The 12,743-nt window shown below is 31.4% G+C and overlaps 2 protein-coding genes across 2 annotated transcripts; both read right to left on the minus strand.

The window, feature by feature from the left end:
* Window positions 1-6,877: 6,877 nt before the first annotated feature.
* LOC111408729 lies at window positions 6,878-9,077 on the minus strand. The gene is made up of 5 exons (XM_023038486.1): window positions 8,708-9,077; window positions 8,494-8,559; window positions 8,301-8,380; window positions 7,835-8,037; window positions 6,878-7,131 (listed from the first exon to the last, which is right to left on the minus strand). The coding sequence occupies exons 1-5, from the start codon at window positions 8,899-8,901 to the stop codon at window positions 7,024-7,026; spliced, it is 651 nt and encodes a 216-aa protein (XP_022894254.1). The 5' UTR covers window positions 8,902-9,077; the 3' UTR covers window positions 6,878-7,023.
* A 445-nt stretch (window positions 9,078-9,522) lies between these two features.
* On the minus strand, window positions 9,523-12,284 carry LOC111409367. Its single transcript, XM_023039422.1, has 3 exons — window positions 11,292-12,284; window positions 11,021-11,183; window positions 9,523-9,623 (listed from the first exon to the last, which is right to left on the minus strand). The coding sequence occupies exons 1-3, from the start codon at window positions 12,282-12,284 to the stop codon at window positions 9,523-9,525; spliced, it is 1,257 nt and encodes a 418-aa protein (XP_022895190.1).
* Between the last annotated feature and the right edge of the window lie 459 nt (window positions 12,285-12,743).

Raw genomic sequence — 12,743 nt, forward strand, 5'->3', positions numbered from 1 at the left:
CTAATGGGTCACACACAAAAGAGAATTGGAAGATTGCAAATTGCCAATTGATTAATTTAACAATCGTTGGATAAATTAATTAATTGGATTTGTTATTTATATTTTCGAATTAATTAATTTGATTAATTAATTCACGGACCGGGTTTAATTAATTGGATTAATTAATTATTGGGCCGGACCGGGCCGAGCCTATTTGGGTTTATATAAATACATAACTAGGGTTTGAGGTCCATTAAGGTTTTCATTATTCTTGCTAGCACAAGAGAAAACCCTAGAGGCTGCAATCAAATTCTCTGTGTGGATCACCGTTGGAGGCTGGACAATTGGACAGCTGTGGTGGCGAATCAAAGTTGTGGAACGAAAAGAAAAGCAAAAGGATTGCAGATCTGGAAAAGGTAAAATCCTATCACAATTCCTAACCAAACACAATGAGATCTATTGGATGGGAATCGAAATATATTTTAAATTCCGCTGTGCATGTATAAGTAGATTCCCAACAATTCGCTTCCAGCTTAGTATCCGTCAATGAGGTGGTAATCAAAACCATACAAGTAGCAAAATTCATTTGATAATATTAATAATGATGTAACTAAACGATGTTTTCAAAGTATTAAAATGCATAAGCTACAACAGGTAGTATATTGATAGGGATGTCAAATGGGCTGAGCAGCTCATCGGTGGCTCAGGCTCGTCGAGCTGAGCCAAGGTCGTAAGCTCGTAAAAAATGCGAAGAAAAAGGTTGAAAATTTTCAGAAAACAGAGCTCGTGGGCTCGGCTTGGCCCACGAGCTCGCCCCTTAAACACAAACCGAGGTCAAGCTCGTGTATTTAAAGGTCAAGCCGGCTCGACTTGATCCATTACCACCTCTATATATTGATTTATTTTCATTAATATTATTTTATTTTTTAAAAAAATGCATTTAATCCTACAAGGGGCATATCATAGCACCTCAGTACTCTACGTGCATACGTGACTTTTGATTCAATCAAGCCTTGTAAATTTTTTATCCTACAATACAAAAAGTTTGACTCTACATTTGACCGCTATTATTATATAGGGTAATTATCACAAAATGTCGCTACATTTAATTATTATCATGCAAAACGTCTATACCTTCCACTGTTTTGACATCTTCACAATTAATTACACATTTTTTGGAATAGAAGGTCATTTCATCCAATTTTCATTTAAGTGAATGGTGTTTTCGTTTTAAAATCTTTTTTCCTCTTTCTTTCCCATTTGAATTAATTTTTTCCTATGTAAACCTTTTAAAAATAATCACTTGATTTGTGGATCCTGATCGTTTGACTTTTCACAAGTGCAAGGGATCGTGAACAAGTAATATGATGATGAATAGAGTGTCGAATCCACAAGAACTATGTATTTGATCAAGTTAAAATTAATTGCAATTTTAATCATATAACAAACAAGTTGTTATAATTTTTGTATTTTAAACTAGTGAAAACAATTAAATGTGTTTATCAAATATGTGAGATGCATTGTTAAGATGTTGAATCCACTTTATTATTCCGTTTTTAGCATAACAATTAACCTAATAATTTGAAATCATTCATGTTGTTCAATGTTCCTAATTTAATTGAAAGACTCTCTCAAAAGCAATTAAGTTTATTCCCCTCATGTGACTCTTCTATCTCTTAATGAAAGATGCAAACATGAAAAATACATCTAGAAGTGCTAGAACACTTATTGAAACCATATAAAATATAGATGTATATCTCTATCCTCTATCAAACCTTAAGATATTTATTATATTGTACTTAAACATTATTGGCTCTCTTGATAATAATAAAATCTACTAATAATTCAATTGGTGATCAAGCAATTAAAAAGAACGATAAAAATAATAATAAACATCCACAAATAAAATCAAATTAAAGTCAAAATAATTAATTAAAAACTAAAAATATCATAACAAATATTCATCTCATCCTAGCAATTTATAAAACTAATCTAATGTAATGAAATTACAAGAAATCAAATTTATATAGAAAGACATAAACCGAATTTTCGATAAATTGAGAAGAAGATAAATCTTGAAATCTTGAAATTTTTCAATGATTTCTTGACGAATTTCCACTTGTGCCTTCTCTTCTTTAACCAAGAATCAAGTATGAATCTTCACTTGATTGAATTTTCCTCTTTTGATGATAATAATTGATAAGTATTGGAGTGTATGAGGTATATGAAAGGTGTATGAGAGGTCTTTTAATATATTCCGTTGTTAGGTATTTGTAGGAGTCGAATTTTGGTTGAAAATCACGATCACATTGCTTTTCAAAAGAGTTTAAATCGAATAAAGAAAGTTACCTTAGCATGCGCATGTTTTTGTATCTGCACAACAATCAGTATTTTAATAATAACTTTCTCTCTCTCCATATCCAATTGAAGAGATTCACAGTGCGTTTAAAAAACTTACTCAAAAGGCTACAATTTTTCTTGAACTAGAAAATTTTCAATTCGAACGTATACTATGCCAAAAATAGGCCTCAATTTTTTATTAAAATCTGGAAAATATCTTATGTGATTGAAAATTGATTTAGGATGATATTCCGATCATATACCATTCCTTTTTGACTTCTAGTTACATCCAATTAACTCCTATCAATATTAAAAGTATCTATTGTGATCCAAGTTAACCATTGGATATTTGCAATTTGGTCCTCAAACTTGGTACTTCGCCATTTTTTGCTTTTTTCTTTAAATTTCACTTCCAGTCATCAAGTTTTACCTAATAAATGAAATGGGTAATTGGCACAAAACGTCCCTACCTTTCAAGTTTATTGTGAAAAACATCTCTACCTTTCAATTTTTTGGCACAAAACGTCCCTACATTCCACTTTCTTGCGCTGAATATCATTTTCATCAAATTTTGACGATTTTACCCTCCATTCAAATAAAAGAAAAAGAAAAGAAAGAAAAAAAACAAAAAACTAATTGCAACCACATTCCCAAAATTTCTGAAAATTGCAAATGGTAACTTGATAATTACCATATTAAATAAAAAATTAGAAAAACGGGTTATTTTCTTCACCACACCCCACCCCACCATACAAAATCTCTCTGCACAGCAAATCCTTCAAATTCGAAGCCCCATTACATCTCTCTACACAACTGAACAGGATATAATTAATAAATCAAACTACATGCAGCTTCAGAAAACTGAATTACAAAGAAAGATTAAAAAATAAAATGAACTTACAATGTAAGAGAGTGCAATATCAGGGTCAATAGTGGAATCGTCACCATCATTCTGAAAACAGCCAGCCTCTCCTTCTTCAAGTTCGTTTTCTTCCATTTATAACCCTAAACCTGACAAATTCCCCCATCTATACTACCCACAGAAATCATCAAAACTGAAAAAATAAAAATAATAGAAGATAAATAGCAAAAAAGTAAGTTATTAAAAACCCTCGAAAGATGTAATGGGGCTTCGGATTTGAAAGATTTGCTGTGCAGAGAGATTTTGTATGGTAGTGTGGGGTGTCGTGAAGAAGACAACCCATTTTTTTCTTAATTTTTTGATTTTTTTTCGATTTATTTAATATTGTAATTATCAAGTTACTATTAGCAATTTTTAGAAAATTTGGGAATGTGGTTGCAATTAGTTTTTTTTTTTCCTTCTCTTTTCTTTTTGTTTTATTTGAATAGAGAGTAAAATCGTCAAAAATTGATGAAAAGGACGTTCAGCGCAAGAAAGTGGAAGGTAGGGATGTTTCTTGTGAAAGGTAGGGATGTTTTCCACAATACACTTGAAAGGCATGGACGTTTTGTGCCAATTACCCTAAATGAAATATACAATAAATTATGCTATAATTCATAAAAGAACTATTAAATGTCTATATTTTTAGATCCAAAAAAGTGCGTAAAATACACACATCAGATTCAAATCAGTTTTATGGTTTTAATTTCTCTTATCTCCGGTCATTATATTCACTAGTATTAGAAGAACCTATTTTAGTTGAGCACCTTAGAAATGTAATTGTTTCCCATCATGCTGCCTTTGAATGCCAATGTAAAGGAAAGTCTCTGGTAAGTAAACGGGAAAAAAAGAGAAGAGAAGAGAATGAGATGCTTGACCTCCAATACAAATAAGATGTAATCTGAGTACCTCCTCAATGACACATGGGCAAACTGATTTTGGTAACAGTGGTCGTTTTGATAGCTTTAGCAGTGGAGGCGACAGCAGACTTGGCCGCAGCCATTAGAGCTCTGCATTTGTTGCCAACAACCCTAAATGAAGTCATGATTATTTAAGTTACAAACATTTTTTTTCTTATCTTTAATCATTATAAAGTGACTTGAATCCACGAGTGAAATGGTTGTTTTTTCATTCAAAGGTTTAAACAGAGGAAAAAATGGGTTCAAATGGGAAAGTAGAAGGAAGAAAAATTAAGACGAAAATGCTCTTCACTTAAATGAAAATTTTGGATGAAAATTGACGGAAATGACATTTTGCGTAATCAAAGGTATATCAAGGGCGAAAATGTCAAAAAAATAAAAGGTAGAAAGTTTTGTACGATAATATTTAAAGGTATGGACATTTTGTGCTAGATACCTGACTATATGTATTACTTTGCAAACTCACGCTTGAACTCTCATGATTCAAGTCGAATAGCTTCATATAGTGGGAAAACTCAGACTAGTAATTAATGGTTATTACGGCATAAGTTTTACTAATTTAAATCAACAAAAATCACACAAGTTTGTTTTCATATTTCTGTTAATTAAGCGCATGAAGTCACGTAATTTCATTTGTGGAAAAAGAATAGTTTGCGCTAATTTCCTGGAAAAAACAAATCCTAAATATTTACCACTTCCGTTGACGGGAATTTGTGTAAGAACAAAATATTTAGCTCTAGGTTGGACCTTTGACGAGAAAATACAAATAAAAGAACCATTAATGCAATTATTCTTGATGACACAAATGAAATGAATACAAATATAAATGTAGTAGCCGAGAAAAAAATAAAATGGAATTATGCAATTATTTTGTGATGATCTAGCGTCACGAGCCTAACCCATTTTAGAAACGACCTATGGAAGCTCAACCCATGTAAAATTACGAAAACCCAAGTCATAAGTTAATTAAAAACCCAGTAATTTAAGAGATTAAGTTTAAATAAAATTGATTACAAAGATTTAATGAATAACTGGGTTGCCACAATGGTCATCTACATAGTATTTCATATAGGCAGCCCAAGTTCGAATTACCATGTAGATATTTTTTATAAAACTTTCATATGAATTATTTTTATGGCTTAGAGACTCTTCAAATTTTTAGTTAAAGGCTAAGTTCAATAAACTTAATGATAATACAATTCCCCCCCCCTCCCCTCCCCTCCCCACTTAATTTTTCATTAAAAAGAAATGTTATAGAAGTGGAAGGTCACTTTTTCATTACACTCCTCTTCAAATCCGAATTTCATCTTATTTTCTCTCAAAAAAAAATATTTCATATCAAGTTAAATTTAAGGAATAACGAGGGTAAGAAGAACGAATGTTTTCTATACATTTTGTTCTTTTATCCAAGAAAATTCAAGGTAGGTAGAGGTGCAAGTGTTCATTCGTTCTCAAATATGATTTTTCGATAAATGTTTAAATGAAATGGTACCTTCGGGTACGGTGCTTCGGCACTACAACAGTTTGAATGATCATTCTCCGGCTCTACGTGTTATGATAATGCTATAGTAATTGGATTTTGCCGAAAATTCATGTACGTACGACGGTTGGATGGATTTTTTTTGGGGCGTAAATGATGGTAAAGGATGATGCAACATGACATGGAGAAGCGGTGATTTACATCTTTTGTTGATTTTGAGATGTTTATACTTTCTTTAAATTTGATTCCTATGAATATTGTGTGAATCTATTTTACGAACACTCGTTATGAATAAATTATGTTTGAAAGTAGATATGGGTCATAGGAATAAATTTACAAATCACCGTATACAAAAAAAAAGTTAGCAACTTAAAGTTTTGATATCTCTTCAGAAATTTCAGTTTCTGTCTCATCTTTAAAAAAAATCATAACTCTTTCGTTATTTGGTATTTTTATACGAAACCAATTGGATTGGATAGCTTAATAAGTTAGATACTGAATAAAATTGGAATCATGTTAATCCAATATCGGTAAAAGATTATATGTCACATAAAGTAAACGGTATTGGGTGCTGTCTCTGTTTTTCAGCTTCTACCCTTATTTTCAAAAATTCATAACTCACTCGTTATTTGAAATTTTTGGATGAAACCAATTGGATTTGATAGTCTCATGGATTAGCTACTGAATAAATTTGAAATCATATGGTTTTGACATTGATGGAATTTTATATGCCATTTTAAGTGAACCGCACCGATTTACCTTTCAACCGGGTCGCTGCTGAGTTTTGAAAAATATTTTAATACCCCATATGATGTCGATGGAAGCTAATTTTTGACTATGTCATATTATAAGGAATTTACTACCTTAAATTAAAATTTGATAAAGTTTCAAGATCGATAGCTATGAAAACAAATTTATTTTGACAATTACTATTTGAGGAAAAAAACTGGAACAACAACATTACTTTTTTAAGTTTTGCCAAAATTTCGTTACATGCATGGAACCCATTCTAAAAACATTTTTGAAATTGTTTTCTTTTAGAATTGGATTATTGTTAAAATAAAAAAGAAAAGAAAATTCTTTAATTAAATTCTAAAATTTAAACTTTATACTTTCTACTAAAAATAAATTGAACTAACTTTACGGTTAAGGTACAATGGTTTGAGTGACGTTTCCATCCTTGCGGGTCGAGGCATTACAATAAATATTACAACATATTGTTTTACAGTAGCAACAATAATATTTACACTAGGCACATGTGAAAAAAGAAATATAAACTTGATAAATAATACAAGAAATCCCTTCAAAGTACATTTCTCCAAATTAAATCAACAAATGAAAAAAATTTGTATTTACTGAGAAATTATGAATTTTTTTTTCTTTCAAATAATCCTAAAATTTCACTAAGGTTTACTGGCCAATTTCTCTTCATTTCCTTCTTTGGGAGGCTCTTTGGTTTCATCAACAAGAGATTCAACCAATGTTTCCATCCTCTCTTCTGTTTCTTGAACCTGCATTAATTCACATATCAATAATTAGAAATTTTCAAATAGTATTCTTAATTACTTTTGTGTTCGTTTCTTCTTAAAATCCAACAATTTTATTTTATTTTTCTTTCAAAAGTGCGAACAAAAGTTCCACGTTGACTAGATAGGAGATGGTAAGAAAATGAGTTGCTCTTCAAAATAAATTAAACTTTTGACATAAAACCCCAAACAATTTTGCTACAAATACAGAAAAAAATGACAGAAATCTTAAAGAAAAATATTTGACAATTTTTCATTGATTTTTGACACAAAAAACACAGAAAATGGACCATATGGTGCCGTCATCACAATTTATTAATAAAACTCTGCAATACACTAATTAAGTAAAATATCAATGACTATAATTTTTTTTTTGTAAAGGCACATATAATAATTCTGGGTTTAATTCATAAGCAACCAAAAATAAAATTAAAAAAATGAAGTCATGCATGTAATTATAATAACATTCATTTTCCTTGACTAATTTAAAGTCTTCTAGAGGACGGTTAGACTTTTTGAATACATAGGTAATTGAGATTAGTATAAAGATTTTTGTTAATTAAATTAAGCAAATGACTTATTCAACATATTATAATTAAATAATTAATTATGGACGATAAGTTTAGAGTCATTTTTTTAATATTCTAATTAATTGCAGGCATAATTAAAACAAGTGTATCAGGTAAACCTTATCAATAAACACTTCAACTTGATGAGCATCCTTGGCTATTTCTTCAGCCATATGTTCAACGAAATCCACCATATTTCTCAGTTTTCCACCTTTGGGAAGATCATCCGCGATGTCCTCCGCCACTTTCTCCACCTCCTCTGCCACCTTTTCTACTGCATCAGCAACGTGTTCTATTGTCTCCACAGTGGTTTCAACCTCGTCTGCACATTAAAAACTTGTTAGGGAGGGAATTAAAAAAAAAACTTAAAATTCTGTTCATTATATTTTGACGATAATCTTATACAGAAAATGCAAATAAAGATTTAGAATATGTCTTGATACTTACTTTTGAGTTTCAGTACATTAAAAACTTGTTACGGAGGATCATTAAAAAAAAAAAACTTAAAATTCTGTTCATTATATTTTGACTATAATCTTATACAGAAAATGCAAATAAAGATTTAGAATATGTCTTGATACTTACTTTTGAGTTTCAGTAGTGACCCCCATTTACGGCTGAAGAAAGGTAGAACTACTGTAACAGTAAATCCCAGAATCCAGTTTCTGTATAAAATTCAGAGGAGAAAAAAAATAAAAATTTTAGCACTAGATGATCAGATTGATTAATTTATAAAGGATGTGAACTTCAAAATTTTATGCTATGAAATTAAACTTACAATAAATTGAAAGGAGGCCCGCAAGGAGGAGGCACTGCTGGATCAACACAGTACACAACAAAGTTCCTGAAATAAAACAATTTGTGAGGCTTGATAAACTCTAAACCCTCTTAACATATTTTTGCTTGATATCATGTTGAAGTACACGCCCAAAAACTTATAAGAATAGATAAAAAAAAATCATCTTGATGAATAAATGTACTATACTAGCTACCTTTGATTATTATTATCCTTTTGCGTTCCCGTGTTCTTTTTGACACATTGCAAGCTCTGAAGAGCCCAGAAAAGGCTCTGATCTTTGAATTTCAACATAGCCAAATTTGAAGAAGAATTTGGGGAGAGAGTATCGGAGCCCATATGACGGCTGGTTAAAGTTCCATTCACAATAAAAGATCTTGATATCGACATAACTTAACAGATGGATTGAGAAACAAAGTCTAGATCTGAATTTGGTGCAAATTTCTTAACTTTTTTTTCCAATGAAAGAGGGTATTTATAGATGTTAAGAGAAGAAGTTACGAGATTTACAGTAAGGAACAAGGAAGAAACTGGATTGAAATGGTTGGAAACGTGAGCAGACACGCTGCATTGTCATTTGAATATTCATATATTCTTAAAATTTTTAATTGCTTTTATTCCATTATGTTTATTAATTGACAACTTATATTTTGTACCTTTTTGACGCAACTTGCGTGGATTATTTTATGAAGTTGTACTATTTTCTTGGACAGAAAGTAATGGAAGAATCATAAAAATGATCAATTATTATTTGAATTTTTTTTTATACGTTAATAAATTCTTTATGCACTTTGACTTTTCTACTGGGCTATAATTTGTTTTTAGAATTCTTTTGTCAAAAGAATGGACTTCACAATTCTCAAGAAAAGTTATGAGTGTTAACAGACAAACTAGTTGAGCTTCCTCGCAAAAATTGACAAACTTTCAGGCCCAAAGACGTTGTCTAAACCAAACAATTAGGATCTGCATTGTTGATTTTCATTTTAAACCATTTTTTGGCTAACGGTGGCTTTAAGTAGCTGTAGGGGTAGCAAAAGGGTCATATACCTCGTCAAAGCTCGGTCCACGAGCTCGAACCCTAGCCGAGCTCCTCTGGGCATGGCCCCATGAGCCTAAAGTTAATGAGCCCAGCTCATGGGCTTGTCAAAAATGGGGGGAAAAAACTCTAGCTTGTGGGCTTAGTCATGGGCCGAGCCGAGCTGCCACCTCTACCTTTAAGGTAATTCCCATAAAAAAATCATACACTTCGAATTATTGCGAGAAGTACTTATCAATTTTACTATGCTTAATGTTGTTGTTAGGCTTTTGATTTTACTAAGCTTAAGATTGTTATTGGGCTTTTTAACAATTTTTGTTTCTTTACATTTTAGTTTTGAAGCTTGTTCTCAGCCAGATATCTGGGTTGAATTTGTTTCAATTTTTTTATTTTTTTCCCCCTCCATTAGCGGAAAGTCACGCGCATTGTCCCTCAATAAATTTATATTTTACCACCATGTTATTGTTAAGGCCCCATTTGATTGCACAAATTTTTCATAAATGTAGGAAGTTAAATTCCATTTTTCACTTTTTTGTCTGTTTGATTTGTCAAATTTTCTTGACAATTGGTTTTGTTGGCAGCACCCTATTTTTCACATTTCCCCCCTTTCTGAGGAATTGGTTTTCCTACGAGTTTGGTGATTTTTGGTATTCCAGGTTTTTATTATTATTAGCTATTGAAACAAATTCTTTCCCCAATTATAACAAATTATATCTCTTTAATTAAAAATTTTCATCGAAAACAAAGCCAAATGAATACCAAAAGATTCAAAATTTCAATATTTTATAGGTGAAAAATTATATCAATCAAACACATTTAATTGACAATTTTCAGTTAAACAAGTTCTAGACAATTCAATTTTCTGAAATTTGTTTTCTTTCTATCCAAAATTCATTCTTGCAATCAAACGGACCCTAATATGTAATGTGTTTTTAGGGGAAATATCAAAGGGAATTGTCAAACAACTTAGGGATAAAAATGTGATTTGTAGTGTATTTTAAAGTTTATGGGGCCGTTTGAGCTCTATTATTTGTAGATTATAATGAGATGAATAATATTTTTTTGAAAAATGAGTGGTTGAAATTTTTTTGATTTACGTGTAATATTATTTTATTGAAAATTGTGTGATTAAAAGTAAGAGAGAGAAAATTTTAATTTAATGTAATGAGAAATAATGCGGCTCAAACGGGACTATATAAGTAGCAAAAATATGCCCTAATCATGTAATGAATATTGTGTGAGAAATCTTGTAAAGAAGGAAGATTTCTTGTTGCTCTCATTTTCTGGTTTTCTCTCTGTTTTCTATTGCTGGCTATCAGCTGTAATGATTTCTTCTATTTTCATATAGCTGAAGCCGTATTGTCCTACTTTCATACACATGAAATCTGTGAAGTATAAATTTTGCCCTGCTTTCACTCTTGTGAAATCAGTGCAGTTTTACTCAAAACTGTAACCTCGGTCAATAGTTATCACTCGAGCGACTAATAAATTGTATTCGTATCTTAACATATCCATTAAGGAGAAGATTTTCATATATAATATATATGTTATTTGTGAACTGATCGTCTACATATGTAGCCAGTATATCCCAAGTTACAAAAAGACATATATCATGAAACTCAATCCTCTGATATATCTGAGAACCCAAAAAGAAAATTTTATTACATTTGTCTTTGCAGACCAACTTTAATACATATTACACACATAAAATGCTTTCAATAGTACTAGAAATTCACAATTACACATGATATTCCTCCAGCTGAACATCTTTCGCCTTCAGAGGAACGTACTCTCCCATATAAACCTCCAAATGATCAGAAAGTGCAGACTTGTCTATATTCTCATGGTGATAAGACTTGCACACAAAATATATAACAGTCTGTATAATCAATCCAAACAAAATCAACTTCAATAATAACCCTAAACAAAGAACTCCAAATCCAATCTTCGTCAGAACCCTGACTCTCCATCCATAAACAACATAGGCTTTAAACACAAAATTTATGAATGCAAGAGTGAAATTTAGCTTTAAAAAGATGATTATCGTAATAAACATCTTCCCTTTGATCAAAGCCTTGCTCTTGATCATGGCCTTAAATCCATATGAATCTTCTAGAACAGTCACAACACTTGCCAGTTGCCATATTATAGTCATGTACACAAACCCTATAAAATATACGATTAATATGATCACGAAAACCACTGCTCCAGCCGTAGAATCTGCTATGGTATCACCCCACAAAATCAGGGTTAGTGCAAAAATTATGTTGTAAGCAAAGAAAGCAAAAAAAGTGCACAAGAAAGTGACCATGAGTCTTTTCCAGACTTTTGGGACTACACTCATAACTTTCTTGAAAGTGATTTCTCTTGCTGTGTAAATGCATGCAACTATATAGACAACAGCAGAAGTGCACAGGAGGGAGAAGATAAGGAGGAAGGTGAAATAAACAGCCCTGAAGATCATATAGTTAGCCCATTCTGATGATGCAAGATCTGAAAGTCTCTCGTACTTCGGCGTACCGGTTTTAGTCCAGTGTAACTGGTGTTCTGTGCGCCTGATTCTCCAGTAGAGAATTTCTGATACTTCTTCATGGGTTAAGAAGATGAAGGAGAGAGGAAGGATCAAAGATAGGGTGATTTGGGCGAAGATTTTTTTCCATCTGTAAATTATTTTGTAGGATTCGATGTAGATATCGAAAAGGCCTAAAAATTGGATTTCTTCCTGTTCTCTCTCCATGATTATTGTTGATCTTTGTTGTAGAAGTGTGTGAAGATAAAGAATGGGAAAGCAAGACTATGAAATTTGAAGTACGAAATATTGGACTTTCTTTGTTGAAATATAGCCTTAGGGTTAAACGAAAACTACTTAGTTGATATCGTGTAGTTTTTGTTATTTTATAACATTCACCATATCTGTGAGATCTCGTTAAAATGACAAAATTATTTTGGCCATAATGTGATTAATATGGTATCAAAGTCGACATGGTATGTCTTTACTATGAAAATTAAATTTTAACATACCAAGGAACTTTTTCCAACAAAAATTAAAATTAGGAAAATTTTCACTTTCTAGCTAGTTAAACTTTATAATGATGGTACAAGAATTTAAGAAATTTAATTTATCTATAAGTTGCGATCACATAATCATAAATTATTATTCTTCAATAGTGATATACACTAGGGACGGCTTTGTATG

This window comes from Olea europaea, chromosome 14 (assembly GCF_002742605.1).
Source record: "Olea europaea var. sylvestris chromosome 14, O_europaea_v1, whole genome shotgun sequence".
NCBI classification, from domain to species: Eukaryota; Viridiplantae; Streptophyta; class Magnoliopsida; order Lamiales; family Oleaceae; genus Olea; species Olea europaea.

Bases quoted from the DNA above. Each gene is read 5' to 3' on its own strand.
- LOC111408729 (XM_023038486.1), bottom strand. From the start codon at position 8,901: ATGTCGATATCAAGATCTTTTATTGTGAATGGAACTTTAACCAGCCGT. The intron at 8,560-8,707 runs GTAGCTAGTATA...GTTTTATTTCAG, and splicing joins AAGGATAATAATAATCAAAG to GAACTTTGTTGTGTACTGTG. The intron at 8,038-8,300 runs GTAAGTATCAAG...TTTAATGTGCAG, and splicing joins GTCACTACTGAAACTCAAAA to ACGAGGTTGAAACCACTGTG.
- LOC111409367 (XM_023039422.1), bottom strand. From the start codon at position 12,284: ATGGAGAGAGAACAGGAAGAAATCCAATTTTTAGGCCTTTTCGATATC. The intron at 11,184-11,291 runs GTGTAATTGTGA...TTGGGTTCTCAG, and splicing joins TTCAGCTGGAGGAATATCAT to ATATATCAGAGGATTGAGTT. The intron at 9,624-11,020 runs GTGATAACTATT...CATTAACTTTAG, and splicing joins ACAATTTATTAGTCGCTCGA to GCTCATGGGGCCATGCCCAG.